Source organism: Melanaphis sacchari, unplaced genomic scaffold (genome assembly GCF_002803265.2).
Source record: "Melanaphis sacchari strain LSU unplaced genomic scaffold, SCAv2.0 Contig23_pilon_pilon, whole genome shotgun sequence".
In the NCBI taxonomy this organism is placed as follows: domain Eukaryota; kingdom Metazoa; phylum Arthropoda; class Insecta; order Hemiptera; family Aphididae; genus Melanaphis; species Melanaphis sacchari.
In genome coordinates, this window is record NW_020271114.1 from 3,171,815 (window position 1) to 3,196,540 (window position 24,726).

At 25.1% G+C, this 24,726-nt stretch overlaps 2 protein-coding genes across 8 annotated transcripts; one reads left to right on the plus strand and one right to left on the minus strand.

Annotated features, from left to right (window-relative positions):
* On the minus strand, positions 1-9,520 carry LOC112594727. 5 transcript variants are annotated; one of them, XM_025339683.1, is made up of 15 exons: positions 9,309-9,520; positions 4,781-4,961; positions 4,472-4,702; positions 4,268-4,403; positions 3,727-3,932; positions 3,432-3,653; positions 3,298-3,357; positions 3,064-3,217; positions 2,913-2,991; positions 2,142-2,389; positions 1,419-1,522; positions 1,081-1,260; positions 782-939; positions 497-716; positions 1-435 (listed from the first exon to the last, which is right to left on the minus strand). In XM_025339683.1, exons 1-15 carry the CDS (start codon positions 9,359-9,361, stop codon positions 49-51), a joined length of 2,619 nt encoding a protein of 872 aa, XP_025195468.1. In that variant the 5' UTR covers positions 9,362-9,520; the 3' UTR covers positions 1-48. The 5 variants fall into 5 exon arrangements, with proteins under 5 accessions (XP_025195468.1, XP_025195463.1, XP_025195464.1 ...); XM_025339678.1 differs by having other exon boundaries at positions 9,016-9,518; XM_025339679.1 differs by lacking the exon at positions 9,309-9,520 and adding an exon at positions 7,575-7,797.
* A 5,971-nt stretch (positions 9,521-15,491) lies between these two features.
* Positions 15,492-22,080, plus strand: LOC112594591. Of its 3 annotated transcripts, XM_025339457.1 has the most exons (17): positions 15,492-15,511; positions 16,057-16,214; positions 16,276-16,485; positions 16,548-16,745; positions 16,824-17,092; positions 17,189-17,345; positions 17,436-17,631; positions 17,692-17,827; positions 17,898-18,256; positions 18,323-18,461; positions 19,189-19,414; positions 19,667-19,861; positions 19,939-20,059; positions 20,142-20,321; positions 21,442-21,527; positions 21,589-21,760; positions 21,827-22,080. In XM_025339457.1, the coding sequence occupies exons 2-17, from the start codon at positions 16,131-16,133 to the stop codon at positions 21,946-21,948; spliced, it is 2,850 nt and encodes a 949-aa protein (XP_025195242.1). In that variant the 5' UTR covers positions 15,492-15,511; positions 16,057-16,130; the 3' UTR covers positions 21,949-22,080. The 3 variants fall into 3 exon arrangements, with proteins under 3 accessions (XP_025195242.1, XP_025195243.1, XP_025195240.1); XM_025339455.1 differs by lacking the exon at positions 15,492-15,511 and having other exon boundaries at positions 15,913-16,214; XM_025339458.1 differs by lacking the exons at positions 15,492-15,511; positions 21,442-21,527; positions 21,589-21,760; positions 21,827-22,080 and adding an exon at positions 21,190-21,275 and having other exon boundaries at positions 15,907-16,214.
* The last annotated feature ends 2,646 nt before the right edge of the window (positions 22,081-24,726 follow it).

Here is a 24,726-nt window from a genome sequence, read left to right on the forward strand (position 1 = left end):
GATAATTTAAGAAGAATTAAGTTTAACCATTAATAAATAATTATCAAATTAAAAATAATTTATATTATTTATTCTTTGGTCCACATCAAAACGATGTCTTTGCCTAGGATCTCCAGGAACCATTGGTTTCCGGCGTGGATCATTTGGTACTGCCATCATTTGAGGACACATTATAGGTGGGGGCATATGCCTCATATCACTGTCCATAGGGCGTGGTTGAAGTGGGTTAGGTGTTGGTAGAAGTGGAGTACGAATAGCTGATGTACAGGTGTTAACATCTTGTTGTGGTTTTCTAGGATCACGAGGAGCACTTTTTTGGGTCGTTACGACTGGTCTCACAGTAACTGTACTAACAGTTGAAGGGGCATTTTGAATAAACATTGGATCCCTTGCAGCTGTTATACTACGTCTAAGTCGTGGATCATCAATTCCCATCTATATAAAATATACGAATTTAGTCAAATAATTCAATTGAAATATAGTTCATTTTATTTACCGTAGGTGGAATTTTAGAGTAATCAGGTACAGACACTTGGGCTGGTAACATATGATATTTCATTGGAGGATGACTATCAAGAGAAGCATCTATCTCTGTAGCTGCTGCAACGGGAAATTGAAATGGTAGTTGTCTAAGATCTACATCTGATTTTCCCAATTCCACAGCACAACTATCATTAGCAACAGGACTAGCAGGAGATTCTTCAATTATACTTTTTCTGCAGTCACAAAATAATTGTATTAAATACTAAAGAACTAAAATTATTTTTTAATTAAAATATACTTTTCTTGAATAGTTTCTTCAAAGTTATAAGGATGTTCCAATGCTGGTAAATGAAATGGAGAAGGTTGATCTCCAATTGTTGATTTATCAACACATGCTTTTATAGTATTAAGGAGTTTAGCCATATCATCACTTATAGTAATTTTATCAAGATTAACCTGTTAAAATATTAAATATCACAACGATTTATAAATTTAATTTTGTACTTAAAATAGTAATTAAGTTACACAAATATAAGTATCAAAAAATTATAATAGTTATAATTTTTAAAATAACTATTCAAAATAACAGATACATACTTGTTCAACTTTTGATGAGTTTGATTTAGGTGAAGAATTTATTGGCGATTGTTCTTTTTCTTCATTTTGCATGTTATTTAATGCATTATTTATAGGAGTAGAAACTGAATGTTCAGAAACATCACTTGAATAATGTTCCTCTTGACTATAACGATCTTCACTCATATCTGTTTCATTATACTATAAATAATTGTCATAAAAAAATTAATCTCAGTTTTAATATATATTTATAACTTTTTTTATTATTAAACCAATTATTTGTTTATTGTTTACCTTTAATTAAAATTTATCAAAGAAATGGCATACATACTGTAATATTGATATTTAAGAATACTTACATATTTTTGATGAACCTGAATTCGTTTTAAAAGTTCTTTTTGTTTTTTTGGTAACAATTGATCTTTTACATCATTTTGGAATTTTTCTTCATCAATAACAAGATCTAAAATAAATTTAAAAAATAAATTTAAAAAATAAATTATAAAATTGTACAGTAAAGTTGTTGTTCTTATTTAAAATTATAAAAGCACAGATTATTAATTAACAAATAAATATGAAATATTATGTATAACAGAGGATCCTATAGCTCTGTCTTTTTTAAATCCCTTACCTTCCCAAAAGATATATGTAGTTCATATATTCAATAATTTTAAAGTTTTTACCATAAATTTAATAAAGTTTAAAATTAAGAAAATATATTAATAATTTGTCAATAATTGTACATGAGATTAACCACCACAAAAAGCGGTTTAATTGAACCGAAAAATTAGCTTCTAAAAAAATAATTGCGAATCATCGAATTAATTGCCTTAATTCCAAATTCTAAACATATTGAAGTATATTATATAAAGTATACATATTTATTATTTCACCATTAATATTAATCTATAATGTGGTAAGGTAAGTTGTACATTAAATGTGTTCATTATAAAATAAAATATAAATAATAAGTTTTTTTTTTGACAGCTTTGAGTTCTTCTATACATTTTTAAATTGGCTCATCAACAATAAAAGTTTAAATACTAAGCAGGTATTATAAGTTATTTTATATTTGTACTTGCCATTAAATTCGTCGTCATCGCTTAGATCATCTAATAAAGGATGATCATTAGTCTGAATGGACAAGTCTTCTTTACGTTGTCGGTTTTTTTCTATTCTTTTTTCTTCGTGTCTTTCTTCTCTTTGTTTTTTCTTCATTTCCTTTTCTTGCTTTTGCCGTTCCTTACTATCTTTATGTTTTTGATATTTTCTAGGTTTATATATTGAACGATTATTTTGAAGTGGTACTTGTTCTGTATTGTTAATTTCACTAAAATCACAAATTATATTTTTATATAATAAATTGAGAAGCTAAATAATATTTAATCAAAACATTTTCAAGTTAATAATTTAGCAAGGATTCTCTTTGACTATATAATTTGAAATTAAGTTATTTTTGAAGTAGTTGAATAGAATTTACTTAATTACTATTATTGAAATATAATTTTGTAACATATATACAGATCGTAAATTGTCCTAAATAAATAAAAAAATGTAACAGTAACATAATGAATTTTAAATTGTTCTAAACTTAAAGTTTATATTCCAACAATCTATCCACTTACAACTCAATAATTATTGTCATATTTTTTACTACTTACTGTAGAAAATATTAAATTATTATCCTTAAATTCTATAAAAAAAACTCACTTTGCCAAGCTACTAAAAAAAGTGATGAGAACTAACTCTACTTAAATCATATACTACTTATTTATTATTGAATGTACCATCGGTATACAATTTAGCTGTTGATTTATCATCTTTAAATTGTTTTAATTTTAAGCTATACTTACAAAGTGTCATCAACCATAGGCTCGTCACGAGAAGGTGATGGCATTGGTGTACTACTGTTGTTGTTATTATTATTAGTTTCTATAAAAAATATATTTATATGTAGATTATTATACATATTTAATAGCTAAATAAAAAATAATTGTAAACTACCTAAATCTTCATCTGAGTTTTTGTCAGTGCTTTTTAATTCAGGAGGTACAGGTATTTGCATTTCTAATAATGATGGAATTTTGCTCTTATCATTTTTAGATACAAAATTAATTTCTGTAGAGGGTAGTGGTTTTGATTCCTCCTCAAAATTATTCTATAAAATAGAATATTAATTAAATATTGATTTATGTAGAATAAGACATAAACAATTATTAAAAATTAATTAAAAAATACCTTAAAATCTTGATTTTCATTTTCATACTCTGGTGGATCGTAACGTAATTTTCCAAAAGACTAAAATATGTACACATATTAACATGTTAATAAACAACTTTGTATTATATAATTTATAAAGTTATATATATTACCTTCAATAATTTTTTTTTCTGTTCTTCATCAAGTTTAGCATGGCTAAACCGACAATTAACACCTGAATAGCATTTCATACCAGTATGATAATATTTACAAGGAAACTCGCTATGCATAAATGTACATCTATCCTCTTTACTACAACAATCCATTAAATAAAATTTGCACAGTTCCATTTTGCGACCATTTGGTTGTTGATGAGAATAAGTACAATTATTTTCCTATAAAATAAAATATTAACAATGAAATAAATAAAAATTATAATTTTAATAAATAATTCATATCAAATTTTACTTTAAGACATTTTCCTTGAAGAAAATATTGACAAATTTTTTCTTCATCTTCAGATCGTTTATTTTTCATGCCTGAACCAGTAATCATTCGTCGTTTCATAGGCATACCTCTATTGCGTCTATCCATATCGCCGCCACCAACACCACCTCGTCTTCCTCTTCCTCTACGGCCAAAATTATTCAAAGGACGAAATTCTTCTTCATTTTCTATTAAAACATTTTTATTAAATTGAATGATATAATATATAACATAAATGAATAGAAAATAAGTAACAATTATACACACAAAACATTACTTTTACAAATATGACACTATTTTTTTAAATTTTACACGTTAATTTTAAATTAACAATGTACATATTGTATAAACCTAGCATACTAACTTTAATTGTTATTAATTATATAATAGCTATTTATAGCTAACATAATTAATGTTATAAAAATATATCATTATTCTCATAAAAAATTTTAAAAATTAAATAAATCTTATAAAAATAATTAAACATATTATATGATGCACAAGATTAAACAAAATAATTTACCAAATTCTTGTGGAAATGAATCAAAATTGGATACGTCAGGAGTATTGGTTCCCCTTGCAAATGACATTTCTTCATCATTTCCAGCCTCAATAGGTTCTATTGGTGTATCATTATTTTTTCTTCTATTAAATAAGCCCTACAATAAAAAAAATAATAATAGTTAGTATACAAACATTTTATGCCATTATTAACACAACTACTTACATTTTGATTATTTCTTAACATGGATTGTTCTTTTTCATCGTTCTGATCAAATCTACGTCTTTTACGTCTAGGTCTATCATCATCCAATAGATAACTAACATCTCTTTTCATTATAGCTCCTTTATTTCTAGGAAACCTATCTCTGGATCTATTGTTATTAAATCCAGAAAAATTTTTATGTAAAGGAGCATGTATCATTTGTTGATGAGACGACTGTTGAGGTCTTTGTTCCTAATAACATATACAAAATGAGAAATTATATTTTAATATACAATAAATTATAATTTATTTTATTGCTTTGTTACTTACCATTTCCCATGGAGGTTCAAAATCTTTTTCTTTTGCACCTTCTCCCAAATGATTTTCTTTAGATGCTTTAGGCTCTGTATTTTTTTCAGTTGATTCAGCCATTTCAACATCATCTTCTTCATCAAAAATCTCTCCATCTTCAAGGTCTTCATCGACCTCATTTTCGCAACTATTGCCATTACTAAAACAATTAAAAATATCTTAGTTAAAATTATTATTATTAGTATTTACTACAGTTTTAAATTTAAAACATAATAATATTAAATTTAATCTAACAATTAAAAAAAAAAAAAAACAGTATCAGGAACATATTGAGCTAAACATTTATATATTAGATGCAAACACAACTATAAATAAACAATATAAATCTACCTAAACATAATAAAAATGTCTATTTTTTATTTACTCAATGTTTATAAATATGTTAATACAGAATTATAAATTGAAATAGGTTTAAGATTGATTGTTAGTAATAATTCAATCTTCTATGGAATTATACTTCAATATTTTCTAAGAATTAAATAAAGATAATTTTGAACACAAAAATACTTTCTAGGTACTAATAATAATTAAATTTAAAGAATCTTAATTGTTAGACTACTTAAATATACTAAGGCAATTATAATAAATATATAGGTAGATAGGTAAATAAGATAAATTAATAGCTTTTTAGCTTTAAATTAATATTTTTAAGACTCCATAAATATTCTTTGAAAAATTAGTTAAAGTTATTTTTAATGTTAATTTCGTTTTATACTTAAAGTACTATTAAATTCAAATTCTATCTTAGTATTAATTTAATTGTCATATTGTTATATTGAGAATTGACAAAAAAATTTTATTACAATTTATTTGAAGTTATAAATAAAATAGTTTAAATAATTTAGTATTGTTTGTATTTAAAATGTCAATACAAATAATTGAGATTTAAAATCGATTAAACCGAAATCAAATTTAAGTATGTAAACTGAAGATATTTGAAAAAACCAAATATTGTTATTATTGACAGAAAAAATCTACATTAATTTTTATATATTATGTATAAATCTATAAAATAAACACCTAGGTATTATAATTAATATTTTAAATATCTATATCTATATTACGCATAAACAAATAATAATACTATATTTTTAATAATTTTGGAAAGAACTTGACACAATGAGTACAATATTATGTTTGAAATAATACATTTTCGCATATTTTAAATAAATATACCCATAAAAAATAAGATCAATATTCTATAGACTTTAATCCATAATTACCCAAATCGATTGAAACATAATCATATTAATCTAGTGTTAAATAAAAATTAAAATTAAATAAACTTCTACTGAATTGGGTGAAGTTTATCTTAAATATTCTTACTCATGCAAAACTTTTTCCATTTTAAGATTCTGCCGATCAATGATTTAATTGCAACATTTTATAATTTCATTAAATAAATAAATAAACAAACATACTGCATTTGAGAAGTTTTTAATTATTTAATAGTTTTAACAATAATGTCATGACAATATAAAATAAAATTCTTTATAGCCAATATAATATAATATAGTATATCGAAATTAAATAAACATAATAGAAAATCGTAGACAATTACTACGGTAAATATTCCATTTTTCAATTATATTGAAGAAAAATGAAATACAATTATATGGATAAATAAATGAGATAATCAATAAATCATAAAACACTAATGATATTTATGCATATAAATATCTTTTTCAATAGGTACACCTACCAATGTGAAACACTTTTAAGAATCATCGTACATGTTACTATATTAATTATTAATAAACCCAAGATTTTAGTTTTAAGTGAATAAAGTAATAAATAGATAAAATATAATTAATATGTTTTTACTCGAAAATGTAATAATATTAATACGCAATATTAGCAAGTCATCGATTAAATTTTATCCATTAAGATACCTACTGCATAATATTGAAAATCAATATTTAAGGACAGACACAGGTTCAATAAATTGGCAACAACGCAATATATTATGAGCAGTGAATAATCCATTAAACATTAAATCGACTTTTGAAGTTCTTAAATTTTAACGCATTATAACAAATAGGTATGCACTTTATACTTTGACCAAGTATGGTATTATATTGTTTACGTAGGCAAAGTTAAGCGTACGCAAGGAATTTCAAGAAATTGAAGAACAGCTATAATTCTAGTTTCGTTTCAATAATTTCAATGAATATTATTTCGATGAAATAGAAATCAGAATTTACCATAAATTGTCTGTACGATATAAAACAATATCAAGATCATAATTCATATTATACAGTAAAAATATAACACTACGGCATTGAAATATTATTGAAGATAAAACTTTTGAGAATTTAATGAGCGAACTACTACATAACTATGATAAATAAAATAAGCATTCAAATAAATAAAATATACTACATAATATGTACTTTCAAAACGAAACAGATCATCTGGTCAAATATAGGACACGGTGAGTCATTAGTCATTTCTATACCTTTAGTCACATGCATTGATTTCCTAATGATTAAAAAATAAGCTTAATCATTTTATATCGGAATTAGGTAATCTATTATTTTTGGGCGAATGAAAGTAGACAAAAAAAAAAAAAAAAAAAAAAAAAAAACAAACAAATGAAATAGGTTCTCGATTAGGTACGGCCGAAAGTAATATAATATAGTAACGCGAATATTAAAAAATTATCTATTATTTACACAATTTAAGTTTTATCGATTTATTTATATTGCATTATTATTATAATTATGATGTTATTATGTTATTATACTGATACCTTAGAAAAATTTGTTGGTCTAGTACCATGGTGTGTGTATCTAATAATCAAATATGATGTGATTCAATTATTATATTATTGTAATGGGATCTTGGTGCAATTTGTTATTACGATATATAACATTAAATCGTCATCATTGTTATTTAACAACAACAACAACAACAATAATATTATAACACCGACGATTGCGACTTATGGTTTGTCGGTAACAAACTAAACGAAAAAAAAAATCTAGATATGTTAGTATTGTGGTACAATAATAATAAATTAATATTATAATGTATAATCACATAATAATAATTATTATTATTATGAGCGTGTACAAATACAATACTATCAATATATTAAATGGGAAGAGTTCGCGAAATAAATATGGCGTGATTATTGTCGTGGACGCGGCTCGGGCAGCACATTGCACAGCCGACGATATCGGCGCGGAATAGATCTTCGCGTTAATGGGGCGATCAGGGCTGGGGGGACTCCCAATCGGCACGGCGGACCTGAGACGAAAATTATTATTATTACTTTTACCACAATTCCCATGTTTTACGGTAGGGGCGTCGCGTCGGCGGCATAGGAGCAGCAGCTGTCTGTCGCGATTTAACCGGCGAAGAGGGTACCTCCGTGTTATGTAATAACATGTATAGTGTATATAGCATCTACGGACGTAATTGCGCGCGCGCGACAGAGATAGAAAATTACGATCATCATTACAATAATAATAATAATAATAATAATAATAGTAATAGTGATATTAGTATTAACAATGAAATAGCTTGATAGAAGTAGTGGTGGAATATTATTAGAAAGGTATGAGAAGAACTCGCGCCATTCGTAATTGAAAACAAAGCGGAAGAGAGAACCCGGCCGAAACAAGCCGAGACGAAGTGAACATTTTTTTATTACAGTGGGGAGGAAGGCGCGGTTAGGAGTTTCACAACACAACGTCGAACACGGATATATTATACACGATATATATATAAATATATATATGATACACGTATATACCGCGAACTCGTATTGAGAAACAAAAACAAGATGGCGGCGTCCAATCGATGCGCAAACCGATGGACGAAGAAGCCAGAAACTACAGAAATGTATATCGGTTTTTTACTATTTACCTTCGGCCGTATTTAAAAAGCTTGGAATCAATTTTCGTTTCGTCGCGAAACCAATGAGATCCTTGTCGATAAAATAAAAAAACTTACACGTTATTACTTCATCATATTATCCAAAACCCAAAAACACATAGGTACTTTGTTCCTGATACTGCAGATTAGTTATACTGTATAATTATGATAACCAAGAATACGAAGCTCATTAGTAATAAATTATTATAAATATAATTAATATATATATATATATGTATGTAAAAAAAAAAAATCGTTTCCCCTAATTAAAGGGCGCATCTTATTGACTTTTTTTTTATTGATTACTGCACCTTTCATCGAGTAAATTTGGCCCGTCAATATTGGTGACAAGGGCCATTTTATTGGAAGCTGTTTCGTCGCTTTCTTTGAGGACAGATTACCAAATGTACGTCATTCATTCGGTTCGACAAAAAAAAAAAAAATCTTTTCAAACGTAATTACGAAAATTTAACACTTTGTACACTTAAGTTAAATAATTTATATTTATATTTATGATTTTGGACTTATGGATAGTTAGATGATTATTTATTGTAATGTTTTAATATAATATCGTTTCTACTACTTATTATTTAGTACTGTTTACTATTTAAATGCAGGCATCTTGAACATTCGACAATACAATCGATGCACAAACATTGGGCAGAGTTCCGACTTTTACGCGGCTTCACTTAAAATGTCGGTCGGTGCTCGGTCGGTCCGTCCTTGGTGCCGCGGAATGCTGCGTTCACCACCGCGCGCGCATACAACGCCAGCGGACGACGGCGGCGGCGGCGTCGTTCCCGACTACACGGGCGGGGTGGGGTTGACGGTACCATAACGAGAACGGGTCGACGAGTCACCTCTCCACCCCACGCAACTACATTTTTATGGTAGAACTGCCGTGTCGTGGACCCCGCAGCAACGTTGCCAAGTTTGCGAGTCACGCGTCGGGATCGCTTGGCTTTGATTCTTCGGTTAGATAGCGCCAATCGCACTTAGAAATTAAATTTGCATTCGGACACCAAGATCACGATCGAAAACCCATTAGATGACGTACGTACAAAAAATAGTCGAATTAAAATTTTCTCAAAACTGGACACATTCTTTTTTTTATTACATAATACTAAATGTTGACCTGCATATATAATGTGAATATTAATTAGGTGCCACAGTATCCAAAGCTAACAACCGACAATATTTATAATATTAAATATTAATATATAATGCTACTTGTATATTTTAATTTATTGACTACATATAACAATTTTATACACTAATCTAATTATTCCAAAATAAAGATCACCCCTGGATAGGACCACTTTCTCTATGTTTTATTATCCCGATGATTACACGGTAGGTACTCTTAAGTAACATTCAAACTAAAGATGTCTCGATTAATTAATAACGATAAGATAAAATGCTTGGCCTATTTTCCTCCCGCACATACATACACAAATACCGCTACGATTAGAGACATGTGGTTAATATAATATAACAGGTGTGCGGGTAACAAATGTATTTGTACGAGTATGTTAAGTCACGCACTCTCGCGTGCTTACCGTGATGTACCTTCATAGATTATAAAAGCCAAAAGGTCTTTTATTATCTAAATCTTAGACTGACGTCTATACTCCATATCGACTTCGTTATTGCGTCTGCCTTTCTGAATTCTATCAATATACAAACATATGACGTAATATACTACAATAACACTAAACAATTATCAAGTAGGTACCTACTATGATTGTGCTACCTACTAAATGCAAATGAACACACGAAACGTTAACTAGAGTTTATTATTCTATTAATATAATAAAAAGCATACGTCCATTGCCTGTTTTATTGAATTTTATTAATCATAGAGGATAAAATTTACGAGAATTTAACATATTAGTTTTGTACTTCATTTTTATTTGACTTAAAAATTAAAAGTACAATTTGAAAATCAAAATAGACATTAAATGTATTAAGATAATATTTAGACAAAACTATATTTCATACTCTCAAAAATATTATTCTTTATAACTTTTGTAATAGATAATTTTTTCCAAGGTTACTCAAAAGTCGAAAATATAAAAAAAGTGATTTGGCGTTAATGTTAAACATAGGCAAGAGAAAGGAAGAAAATAAACTTGCATGAGTTGTCTTCGTCTTATAAATGTAAGATATAACAAATTTGTGTTTAATATTTTCAAATTTCCAAATTTATGTAGTTTTTATATTATTGAGTAAATTTATCTATTCTTCTTTGTAGTTGTCGGCCTTCAAGACCATTCTGAATTCTGATAAACATATAATATATTATATTATCTTTCCTTATTCATAGCTAAAACTCACCAATCAGTGTCCAGCGCAACTCGTTCTACGACTTTTGTACCCAGGTCTCTCACCTTAATGTTATCATCCCATTAGATTGTTTTATGATGTGTGTTTAACCAACCCTTCTATTCGCAACTAAAGAGTTACCTTTTTTGTATTTAATTAACTTTCAAAACTTGCATAAAAATTAAAACACCATAGAAAACCATACAAAAACACAGTTAGTTTTTTTTTTATTATTCAGTTTATAGTAACAGGTTAATTTCTTTACTATGTAAAGTGTTAAAATATAATTTTCTTAATACCCCTATAAATTGAATATTTTTTTTAAATAGATACTTTTTATTAAAATATTATTAAAGAAGTTAAATTACAATTTTTTTGATATTGAAAATGTACTATTCATTAAAGCATTAAACATAGTTTTATTTATTTCATTTTATACTAGTAACAACACACATTAGTTATCACCACTTTCTATAGATTTATTAAAGTGAGTACATGGTTAAACTATGACTAACATGAATATTTTTAGCATATCATTTTAATAAAATACAATGAAAAATTATGTTTACTTTATTTAACTTTACTATATAGCTATATTGTTCAAGTATTTTTTAAGGTAAAACTTTTTTTTTACAATAATGTTTGTGTTTCTTTAAAAATTAAAAGAAACAATCGGTATAAGTATTATTAATACAGCAATCATTTTTCAATGTTAAAATTCCATAACAGTTATTGATGGAGAAAAACGGCAATATATGTTTATTATATTGTATATAGATTTTTGAAATTTCGAAGAGCTTAAATTTTTTTCGTTTTTTTATTGTAATAACGTAATAATAAATGAGAAATATTAAAAAAATAAAGCGAGGAGGCCAAAGGCCAGACCTGGGCCTTAAGGGAAGCTAGGCCTATAGAATACTAGGGCCTAGATCTACGCGATGATACTTGCCAACATTTATAAGTGCTAGAAAATAAAATCACTTATCAGATAAAAATATAATAGATTTACGTTATACTTTCCTCCTGATCTTTGGAGGGCTTTCGAGGTCATGATCTAACCTAATCTAATCTTCGAGAATTTGACCAAGTACACCATAATATAAGATTAATATATAAACTATAATAATAATGTAGAGTATATATTATACTATATATATTGATCATGCCACCTTACCTGACTCGCAGTTATATATATTATGCTTGTAAAAAAATTAAGGTTACACAAATAAAGAACTCACTGAATACGTGAATCCAAATAAATACAACACTAATTTAGCTCATTAAAAAGGAGGTCCAGTTGTCGTTCACAGAATCTTGTGTTGTTGAGAAGTATTGCTTAAGTGATCGGTGCATATTAATATATTATTAAGTAATACTGAAAAATACATGGTCAAGCCGGTTAGAGTGGCTGACGCCTTCATTAAAGGCTTCTACAATTTTAAGAAACTAGCTTACTCCTTCGTGGCAAAGACCCTTATTCAGCCATCTCCTGATTCTGGTAACACGCACGCATCTTATACGTTCCATTATCACAAATACGTGTGACTTTTTTTACATGACCTTACAATGTGAAATATATATTTAAATATAAAAAAAATATCTGTTTAAATAATTCTTTAAAATAAGTTTGATAAGTAAAGATTTGAATAAATTTTCAAAGAAAAATGTATGCCAATTTTCACTCAATATGTTTTTGATACGAGAAAAACTTTGTTCTATACATCCGTGAAGATATTGGAACAAACTTAAGTTTAAATATAGAAAGTCACTGCTCGATGGGTATCCAGCTGGTATATTGTCATTTTTAATACTTTCCTAAACCGGCAAAACTCGGGGGTAAACTGGTTTCAAGTCGAGAATTTTTTTTTCCAGACCAAAAATTAACAGAGGAAAAATAATTTGGTCATATTTTGTGAAAAATATAATAATGATGATAAAACCTCAGCTTTTAAGTTGTATTATTTTTATTTAATTTTTGTTTACTCCATTTTTTTTATTGGTAAAATTTTTTTTTTTTAAGTAATTATTTACATTAATACTAATAAAACTAAGCTTTATATTAAGTAAAAATCAATTTTATTTGTTATGAATCATAAATATCAGAAGTTGATGCATTTTGCATTTTTTTTTTTATATTTTTTGGTTTTTTTTTACTATTTAAGTTATTTTTAGGTCATACTTTCCTTTTTAGTTCAATTTCTTGTATTTTTAATTAGAGTTTCAAATTTTTCCCAAACACTTCAGTGGACGTGAAAAGAAGTTTTTCAAAATATAAATATTATTAACTGATAATCGTCGTTACCTTTGACAATATAAAATAAGCTTTAATAGTACAATGTAACAATTTTGAATAATTTGTAAGCTTTGATAAATTTACAAAGAAGAATTTTATAGATTTAAAAAAAAATGTACTTTAACTGATTTAGAACAAAAATTTATTACTTTTTATGTAATTTTTAATTTTTTTAAGGTCATCAACTTCCGAGCCCTAGTTATGATTAATAACGGCTGTAAGAAATGCTAATAATAAATTATTAACCTGTTTCTAACATTATGGCTCACAATATTTCAAAAATCAATAGGTATCTCAGAATTTATGATTTTTTTATAGGTTTTTAGCTTATAGGCGGATGGCCGCCATCCATAGTCTACACGACTTTAAGAGTCTACAACTCTATAATGCATAGAATATCTGAATATACAGAATGATCACCAAGCATTGTCACCTTGTTTTACTTTATTGTTCAAAAAAATATATTTTAGAAATATTTAAATTTATCTAATTCTTTTTTTTTTCTAGTTAAGAAGTGTCATACGCTGTGATAATACGAACTTCTATTTTTCAAATAAGTACTCTTCTCCTACCTCTTTTTATAATAATTAATAAACAGAATACATTTTCTGGCAATTTTGACGTATCTAAATCAAAATTTTATTTTTGAAATATTTAACAGTAGGTACGTACCTACATATATGCATTATATGTACATTCTAATTCTCTAGAACTAAAAACTTTTTTATGTGTCTGCCTTTGCGTCCAGTTTATAAAAATAAACAAAAAAAGTTAGCTTTATAAAATTGTATTAATAAAAGTTCATTAAAAAACTTTACAGCTAAAATTCAATAAAAATGAAACAAGGTTTTTTTTTAGAAATTTCTTCGTACTGTAGTCTATAACCGTTCCTTGATCATCATGAACATTTTAGTACTGTTGCTTCCATAACAAGATATATAATAAATTAAAGAAAACATATTTGTTTCAAATTCAATTTTTTCAATAATTTTATTTTAAAAAATTGTCTTAAATGATATTGTATGTTACTTTTATTATAAAAAACAATGTAAATAACAAACAAAACACTTATCTATTAATTTTATGTTTAATCCACCAAAAAATATTTTTATGGTAAGTTTTTAATTTCTACTTAAACTCATGTTTTATTTCTAGTATTCAACTAGGTGTTATTTGTATTTAAATCAATATTACCCAAAAAAATATTCATTACTAAAAAAAATCAAGTTATGAACTAGGGTTTTCTAGTTTACTAAACATTAGTGTTAGGATCTATAGAAGGTATTTTCTTTAATTCGGTAATCTGAGATACTTTAAACTTAATCAGAACATTATAAATAGATATGTATTATATTATATTTATTTCTTATATGAATATGATTATTTATGTTTATGTTAGTTCTCTTCTTTTTTAGTTGTATTAATGTATAATATATATATGTACCTAATTACTAATTTCACTCTCTATCACATGTACTCATTGTGCTTATAAGGTATAGATTGGCACCTATATTTCAAATAAAGTAAAAAAATATATATACATATAGGTATACCTATCATTATTATTAATCATCAATTCTAATATTGTGAATTTTAGATTTGAAATAATTAATGTCACTACCTATTAAATTAATTACTATATTAGTTTAACTAATAATTGTAAATATCTTTAGAATTCACGTATGAAATTACTAATCGCTGATTATACACTACCTATTTATTACTTTTTACAAAATTTGTAGTTATTGTAGTATTGTTCCAGTCAAATTTGATGAGACCAGACAGCAGACACAAATTGATATTGTCTGGTACATCTTTAATCAATTAAGTTTAATGAATGAATGGATCTGCCTGAAAAGTAGGTAGGTAGTACTTAAACAAATTCAGAAATAGATAATGTAATTATCAATTTTTGTATTTTCGATTGGCTTAATAGTTAATACTCCCATTTCTGGTTTCTACTTTGATCCTTTTGAAAATAACGAACATACTTGAATTCTTATATTATGCGTACCTAATACTTATCCTATAACTAATTGATTAAATGATAATTATGACACGGGATTGATGTTTGATAAATGAGTGATCGAAATATATTTTTTATTTATTATGATGGAAATCACAAACTAATCAACTAAGAATCTAAGATAGCATGGACTGGAGTACTGGACAGTATTAGAGTGTGAAATGTAAGAAAACCACAATTTAAATTAAATATTATATTTTACATTTTTAATCGTACATTCACAGTATTCATCACGGACTAAGATATCTTAGTCCGTGGTATTCATACTGGAAACAATGAAAACAAGAGCTATACCATAACTCGTAATACCAATAATACCATAGAGCTGCATATCTAGTTTAGATCAATGTTTGGATCATACACATGTAATATATCTATGGTTTGGATGATGATAAATAATAAATATCGCTTGTATTACTGTTCTGTGCTTATATAATTATATTATCTATGAATCATTCCCTTCCACCCAATAGTATAGTACTATACTATTGACACAACAACACTGGAAGTGGCCTGGTGATAAGGCTCTCGTAACTTATTGATAATCATTACAAATCTTAAATCGCAACCGCCAAAATTATTTTCAATTTTTATAAATTTTTGTTTTACGAGTTTAAAATTAGTAAATAAATAATGAATTAATGAAAGAATTATAAATCTTCTTAAATATCATTTCATCAGCACATTTTTTTCGTTTTCATATTTTAGTTCACTTGATTATGTGTGTATTTTAAGCTCAAAACTATAAACGTGTACGAAATATTATTTGAAGCAAATTAAAAATGGATAATACGCCTGTTATTAGTTTGTCATCGAAAGCACTTGCAAACATTATAGAACTTATCAAAATGATGACTGGATTAAAAGTTTGTTTTCTTGCATATTTATTAAAACAAAGTTTATTAATATGTATTAATTTTGCTCTAGAACTTTAATGAAGTCTATCTGAAATACGTTCAAATAATAAATAATTTGCATAACATATATTATGAACATCCTAAACAAACAGATGTTGAATATTATGTTAAGGGACTAATAGAAAAGTATCATGTCCAGGGATTTCCATTGGAAGCTAAAGAATTTGAAATGCGTATTCACCGATTTATTAATTATTCAAATATCAATAATCGCTCTAAAGTATTTATATTAATTGTGCATTATAATTTATGTTAATAATAATGCCATTCAATGTCTTGTAGCTATCATCTGATGTTATAAAATGGGCAATCATAGGGATGATAATTAATATGGCTAATAATCCTTGTGGGTCTAGAAATGCTTTTCGTAAGACTAATTTAGACACAGTCAGAATTGAATTAGAAGGCGAAACTGCAGTACTTGGGGATTCATGGAAAGCTGATTTTATACAAGAGTTACTAAGCATTGGTAAGACTTCTGTAAGTATAAATAATATTTAAAAATAAACAGAAATATATTTTTTTTTATAATTAATAATACTTTTTATTAATTTGTAGTACTGTATAGAGTCTGATTCTGAAACAGATTATGAAGATGAGGCTGATTTTTGTTCATTAAGTGTTGTATCACCACAGAATATTAAAGTTAATGGAATAAAAGATAGAAATAATTCTCTAACTAGTAGGGAGTATCTTAAATTAGTTTTTTCCCACGAGAATATAGCTAGAAATTTATTGATAAAACGAGTTTCTCAATTATGGTGGCTCAATGAATCTGAAACAATTGCTAAAAAGGGACAATATTCTTTTTATTTTAATTTAAAAAAGTAAGCAATATATATTTTCATATTAATGTCAATCAATTAATAAAAACAACTAATTGTATAAATAAAAATTAATGTTTACTAAACGTTTGATTTTAGATACAAAAATAACAAAATATTTAAAATTATGGATGATAATTTCATTATACTTGAGTGTTTAAAAAACAATTCAACTATATCATATATTCTTCGATACAGTTTAGAAGAACAAAGTAAATTATTTGGATGGATTACTATTTCATCATCTATATCACCTGTAAGTTTGAACTTTGTTTTTATACATTAATTAATTTAAACCTTTTTTTTTAATGAACTAATCAATAATTAATATTTTATTTTATTTTAGGAGGTATTTAATAGATGGATTTTAACTATTTCACCATACATAAAAAAAATTAACCATCTAATAAAATTCACATGTCATTTAAAAGGATTAAAAAAAGTACCTTATACATTAAGAGCATATGCTAAAGGATTGGAGTGTATTTTAGAACCAATTATTAATAAAATGACTGTTATTGAAAATAGAATTAAAAATTGTAGTAAGTTTTTATTTTTGTTATTATCATTTAAAAAATTAATAATAACTTAATTTATTTTAGTTGGTCACGACACATTATTATCATTTGAACAAGAAATGTATATGCATTTTCAAATTATTTCTTTTGTTTATTCTGTGCATTCAAAAGCTATAGATTCAAATTGGGAGTCTACTGATAATTGGAAAACTTCAATTAAGTATAATATTTACTTTAAGTATATCATAAATGTATGATGATAGTAATATGAATATTCATCTAAATTTCAGATTAATTTCAGTATTATTTTGGTCCATTCAAACTGCAATTATTGATTACCAAAAATTAATTGTTGTGTCATTATTCTTATATGCATTTGAACCTTATGTACATATGACAGAATTATGGATTCATGCCGGACAGTTAGTTGATGAGCATAATGAATTTATTATATATAATTATGAAGGAGACAGTAGTATAGCATTCAATATATTCTTTAAAGATATACATGAATATTTAAAAGATTGTAATTTAAGTGTACCGCCAATTCTTGAATATTTAATTCATTTTTTAAATAATTGTGATTGGAAAGTGTTTGTAGCATCAGAAATGAGTAATGATGCTATTGTCTTATGTGAAGTTCCTAGAGGTATGTTAAAATAACTGTTTATTTCAATTATTTAAAATAAATTTCTTTAATTTTAAATATCCTTAGGTGAATTGTTTAATAGTTTTTTGATCGAATTAAAAAATTCTAATACCTTCTGGAAAAATTACATTAATCCTTTGACTGAGTATAATCCTTCCAACTGGAATAAATTTCCATTGTTAGCATCAGCTTGTGTCCATTATAAGTAAGTATCTGCTTATTAATTGTATTGAATTATTTTAAAGTAAAAATTAAATAAAGATTATGATTAATAATGTGTAAATGTACTTTTAGCTTCCAGTTTTATCTATCTAATGTAAGTTGTTTATATGTGTTTATATTTTCAGATTTACTTTATAGTATTTAAAATTTCTAAAATTAATTATCAAAAATATTGCTTATAAAAACTCATTCAATAAAATATGAAATTCCAATTATTCAGTGTACTATAGAATAGATATAGTATTTGATTTTTTTGTGTTTATTTTGATTTCTAATGTTATAAATAGTAGATAAAATTATAAAATGTATAGTTTCATAATCAATTTTATTCATTATGAATGATGTTTTATTTTATTTATGCATGCATTTTTTTGTAAAAAACTGATTTGTTCAGGATATTTTGAAGGAAGGTGAGAGGTAAAATAAGATTTTATTTAACATGAATTTTGTATTAACTCAATTCAATTATCAATATTAATCTTTGTAATTTATTTTTTAACTCAATTCAAGAGAATTCAATCCCAGTACCTTTTACCTCTGATTAAATAACATTGTAAAACAATAATTCATTTATTAACTTTAAATAAAAACAATTGATAGATCAAACATTGTCTTGTTTAGTTAGCAGTTAAATACTTCACTTCAATAATCAATAACTTTTATAATAATCATAATAACTTTTATTTTTATATTTTTATTTGACTAATTAGATTTACTGATAAATCAACTTTTGAATTGGCCATACCTTCAAGTTATGAAATGGTAGATATGTTTTTATTGGTTATTCAAAAAGCTATAAATAAAATTGGACAGGAAGTCGGAGATATTGTTCTTAAGAAAAATAAATTTGTGTATCATTTGAAGAATTTGTACAATATAATTTTTTTGGAAGATGTGAATAAGTCTGTTCAAATTGATCGAGTTATGGAATATAAGGTAAAATTTATTCTTTTTTTTTTACTTTACTAACCCTTGTCCTATACCTCCGAGCTCTTCCCACCCATCTCTTCTTTATTAATAACAAACATTTTTTAATAGTAATTCAATGTAAAATATATAATATTATTTTGATATTTAAAACAAAATAATGTATTATTATAATTTTGCTAATATTGCATTTTTTCAATGTTTTCATTTGTTATTATTCTAAGTTCTTATAATGTTTAAATTAAAATTGAATTATTATAGATTGAGCGAAATTCATTTTTGAACAATTGTTTTTATTCACTTCTCAGTGATGACCATAGTTCAATTTTATCTAGTAATCATTCATGTAATTTATCACTGAACTATAAAACTGAAAAAAATAATTTTTTTGGAGAAAATGATGTATTCAAAGATAATTTTGCTGATGAACTTGAACGCATTACAATTACTTATGATGTGAGTTTAAATCTCTAAATAGTAAATATGATTTTTATTTTTCTGATCTTATTAATTATATTTTTATTTTTTCATAGGTAAAATTTCCATTAAGCCTAATTTTAACTAATGAGGTGATTTTTAACTATAACAAAATTTTTCGTTTATTAATAACAGCCAAGCAAGCTGTTGCAATGATTTCTCAGTTACAAACTAAAGGTAAATAAATAAATATATGTATACTTTATTTATTTTAAAATATTTAATGTAGTAATGGTCAATTATTTATACAACATTTCAGATTTAAATAAGTATAATTACTCATTAGATGTGAAGCGAATGTATTTTATTAGATTATGGATTATGTCAACTACTTATAAACTACAAACATACTTCTTCAGTGTTGCGTCAAAATATCTGGGCTCTAAACTATTTGAAAGTATTAAAAATGTAAAAAATGGTTTGGATGCTTTTGAAAAAGGTTAGTATTTGTATATTTGTTTGTTTAAATATTAATTCTAGTCTAATGTAAATAATAATTATTTGTCAGTAGATACTTATTTTATATTCCAGCGACTTTTCATTATTTTTTTTAAAATTTATCTACAACCTAAAAATATTCTTAAATTTCAATATATAAAATAACATTTCAAACAATACTTGTTTAATATATATATATACTTAAAAGTAAAAGTAGTATATTTTTTTATGATTTATCCTTGAGTATATCCTTGAAATTTGAAAATTTTTTATTATTATAATATTTTATAGTTAATTATCTATTGTTGATTATTAGAATTTATTAAACTTAATTATTCTTCCATTCATATTTTCTAACTAATTTTTTTTTTTATAAATTATGATTTTTTTTAAGATCTGAAGTAAATTTATCTGTAACTCCTGTGGAAGATTTATTTATTTGAATTATTTCTGAATGACTATTATTCTAGAAAACACTCAAAATATGATTATAACTTAGGCTATGCATTTTATATATTTATTCCTATTTAGAAGCAATGTATACCAAACATTTATTATCAGACTCAAAATTATGAGATTTAATAACAGATACAGAATAATATCATGAGCATTTTGAAAAGTTTGAAACCATAAAAAAAATTGATTATTCTCAATAGAATTTTGAAGATTTTGTAAAAATGATTCAGAAGAAATTAATTATTATAAATTCAATTGATATTCATATCAATAATAAATTGTATTTGTATACTTGCCTTTCATTTTCCAGTCCATTTTAAATGTTAATGTTTAATTTCTTAGCAGCTTTAGCTATTTTATTAAAAATTTTTAAATGTTGAATGAAATTATACTTTAACTTTATAATTTTCCAGAAGTAATGTATCAGTGTGTCACTCAAATAAATATCTTTTATCATTATCAAAACAAACAGAAATTGAATCTATGACATAACTAAAATATAGGTACTTAATCTGGAAGCTATTTATGTATTCTATGAAATTTTGAAAAGACAAATACTATAATTAAATGATGATTAGAATTCCATATTTATTTTAATTCATTGTTCTATGACAAATGTGTTCAAATAATTTTTACATATTTATTTAGAAACTTTTGTTTTACAGTACTTGAAGATCATGTTAGCCAGGCTATTAGATTATGCATGTTAAGTGGTTCAATGGAAAAATTTTCTTATGAGTCATTGGCATTGGTATTTATTAAATAAATTCTAAATAAAAGTTTAAAATCTTAAAAATATTGTTTGCATTTAGTTATGGAATGCATGTGAGCAATTTACAAAATTATGGATGAAAAGTGTATTAGAAGACAATATTGATGTTGAATTAATGGAAAAAATTGAACAAGAATATGTAGATTCTTGTTGGAAATTAGCAAGTAGTTTGGACACATATCTTTTATCTGAGGATGATACATCTAGTATTTGTAAGTATTAATTAATTTTTTTGATGAAAAAATGAATTTTTATTTTATTATGATGGATTATTTCAGTATTTGAATTTTGTCGAGATTTTATGTCAAGTATGCCGACCAAAGAATCAGCTGATCTTGATGGTAGTTTGGTTTACAAATTGAGCGATTCTCGGAATCGATATTCTTTTACATATATTTAAACATAATTATTAGAAATTTAAAAAAATAATATATTATGAATAACATTCATTTGTACTTTTTCACATGAATGAACCAGTTTTCAAAGAATAAAAAAAATTGTTATTGTAAATAATTTGTATAGATTTTTTATTCCAAGGAAATTAGTTGAAATATAAAATTTAAGTTAATATTATTGTAATTAAATTTTGTTTGTTGAAATGTATTATAAATAAATTAAATTATATCTATAATTAATTAAATACAGGCGTTTTATAACTATTTTTTTATCCTTTTCTATAATTAATAATAACCTTTCATTTCTTAAAGAAGACTAGTATAAGATATTTTGAACCCTTAGATAAAAAATAGTTTAAAAATGTATTTATAAAGTTAATATAATAGTACCTAAGTAATTATCTAACTCAAATATAAAATTGATTATGACTATTTGTATTTTAAATTATTTTATGAGAAGGGAATTAAAAAGTGTTTAAATAAATAAAATATTATATTTATAAACATATTTGATAAATAATTCTCTTTTAATCCATGATGATTAGTTTAAAAATCGTAATTTTGGTTTTAAAATACATTTATTAAATATATATTAAGATATACTACAAATGTAAATTAATTTATGTAGAAACCTACAAACATACTAGAAAGGTTAAGGTTAATAAAAGGAGTTTTATGTAGGCAACTATATGTACAAGGACAGTTAATACGTAAGAAGTAAGTCAGTAGAAGCAATTAGCAAATAATCATGAAAAATGTGAATTAAACAATAAATAGTTTGCTAATGATAATCTTAATGTTTTTTTAAATTAATATTTATGAAGTTCCAGTTTAGTTTCCAAAGTTTGAAAAATTTATGGACTATCAACTATGGTGACACTTGTACTATTTCTTGCACGTCCTTTGATGGTCGTTTTATGTTGAATTTTTAATTGATAAAAATCAATAAAAATAAAAAAATAATACAAATGTAGAATATTAAATAAATATACACATTTTTTCTCCTGAATTACGAGATTTATTGATGTTTATAAACTCAACGAAAATTATGTATTATTATTATAAAAAATATTAGATATCAAAAATTAGACTCAATACCAACAATACTGAATAAAATTCTTTTCTTCAATTTTTAAAATACACGCTTTTACTATAAAAAAAAAAACCCATCAATAAGTCAGATTATTGGAAGCACAACAAAATATTTTGCAGTAGAAAATGTCTAGTAATACAATAAATTAATTTTAAGCTTTACCTATTTATATCACAAACCTATTCGCATCTTTTTAAGAAAAGGCGGTATTGATTCAAAAGTTAATAAAAATAATAAATTATATAAATATGCATTATTAATTATTATTATAATTCAAAGTTAACCATTAATGACGTAATAAATGTAATGTTGTTGGACATTAAAAATTGTTTGACTTACACAATTACGAGGTGTGCTCGATACTTTATAATTATAGAGCAATCATCTAATTTTCCTTTTTTTTTACTTCATTTAATATTCTGATAATACTTACAATCACACTTTGTTAAACGATTTGGATAACAATATTTTAGAAATCGGGATCATGTAAAGCTGACTCAAAAAATCATTTTAATATTATATTTTGGCTCTATGTATAGCCATATAGGTATAGATAATGGTAATTTATTTCCTCTATTTTCATTCCTAGACCGGTATGTCATGCAACTCGGTGTATCCCAATTGCATGTCGCCTCTTAGAAGGTTTTATCCGAATTGCATGCCGTGTGCCCACAAGTTTATCTTTCATTTCAGTTTATTCATCATGCACTTATGTGCACAATTTAAACTTTATTCTTGATTATTCTATTTTTTTAAAAAAATCCATGAATAAAAACTGATTAGTTTCAATTATAGACGTGGCTGATACGTATGTCTGTGAAACAGACCACGATATTCAGCAATATAGGTACAGTTTGATTAAATGTTTACTCGGATATAAAAATATTTCAATCTAGAAATTAATCAGTTGTAACTTGTAACACCCTATAATTTAGCGTTTCTATTCATGATTTTTTTTTTTTTTTTTTTTTATAAAAGAAAAATCAAAAGTAAAATTTAAATAAACAAAGATAAAATTGTGGGTATACGGCATACAATTCAGACAGGTACCCATAATTTAATTTATGATACATTCAACTTTTATTACTGTTTATTAAAAAAATACGATAACTGAATACGAAGTAAGAAGTTCGTGATGTGGGTTTTTTAATATTACTAATCTACTGCAATATTTAATTGTGGATTTGTACTGGGTTCAAGGTTTATAACATTACAATAAAATTTTAAAGTTGATTATTTTTTTATGCCAAAAATTATTTTAAATTAAATATTATTAATTCAATTAATTAAGTGATTAATCTGGTCGTATGAAATTATTATTATTTCTACATTAAAAATTAGAAGTTTAAACTATAGATTATTTATTATTATTTAGTCATTAAAAATTAATAAAATAATATAATAATTTTATGGGAAAAAAGCTTTAAAAATTAATACTTGATCTAGAATAATTTTTTCTTAAGAAAGTTTAAAATGTCGTAAAAACAACTTACAAAAAGGCAATTTTGGACACTCTAGTAAAGTTGTATGTTGTGTGTTTGCAAGATTGAGACACCAAAATTAATCATTGTGAGTGAAATTTACAAATGAGACAATTAAAACCATGTAAAAAAAAAAATAATACTTGGATATGAGCTGGTACTACCTACATATAATAATAAAATCTATAATATATTTTCTTTACAGTTGT

Excerpts from the sequence above, each read along its gene's own strand:
- LOC112594727 (XM_025339683.1), bottom strand. The coding sequence starts at position 9,361 with ATGTTTGTGCATCGATTGTATTGTCGAATGTTCAAGATGCCTGCATTT. Across the intron at positions 4,703-4,780 it reads TTGAACCTCCATGGGAAATG|GAACAAAGACCTCAACAGTC; the intron begins GTAAGTAACAAA and ends ATATGTTATTAG. Across the intron at positions 1,523-2,141 it reads CGATGACGACGAATTTAATG|ATCTTGTTATTGATGAAGAA; the intron begins GCAAGTACAAAT and ends AATTTATTTTAG.
- LOC112594591 (XM_025339457.1), top strand. The coding sequence starts at position 16,131 with ATGGATAATACGCCTGTTATTAGTTTGTCATCGAAAGCACTTGCAAAC. Across the intron at positions 16,746-16,823 it reads TAAGCATTGGTAAGACTTCT|TACTGTATAGAGTCTGATTC; the intron begins GTAAGTATAAAT and ends ATTAATTTGTAG. Across the intron at positions 21,761-21,826 it reads GGATGATACATCTAGTATTT|TATTTGAATTTTGTCGAGAT; the intron begins GTAAGTATTAAT and ends GGATTATTTCAG.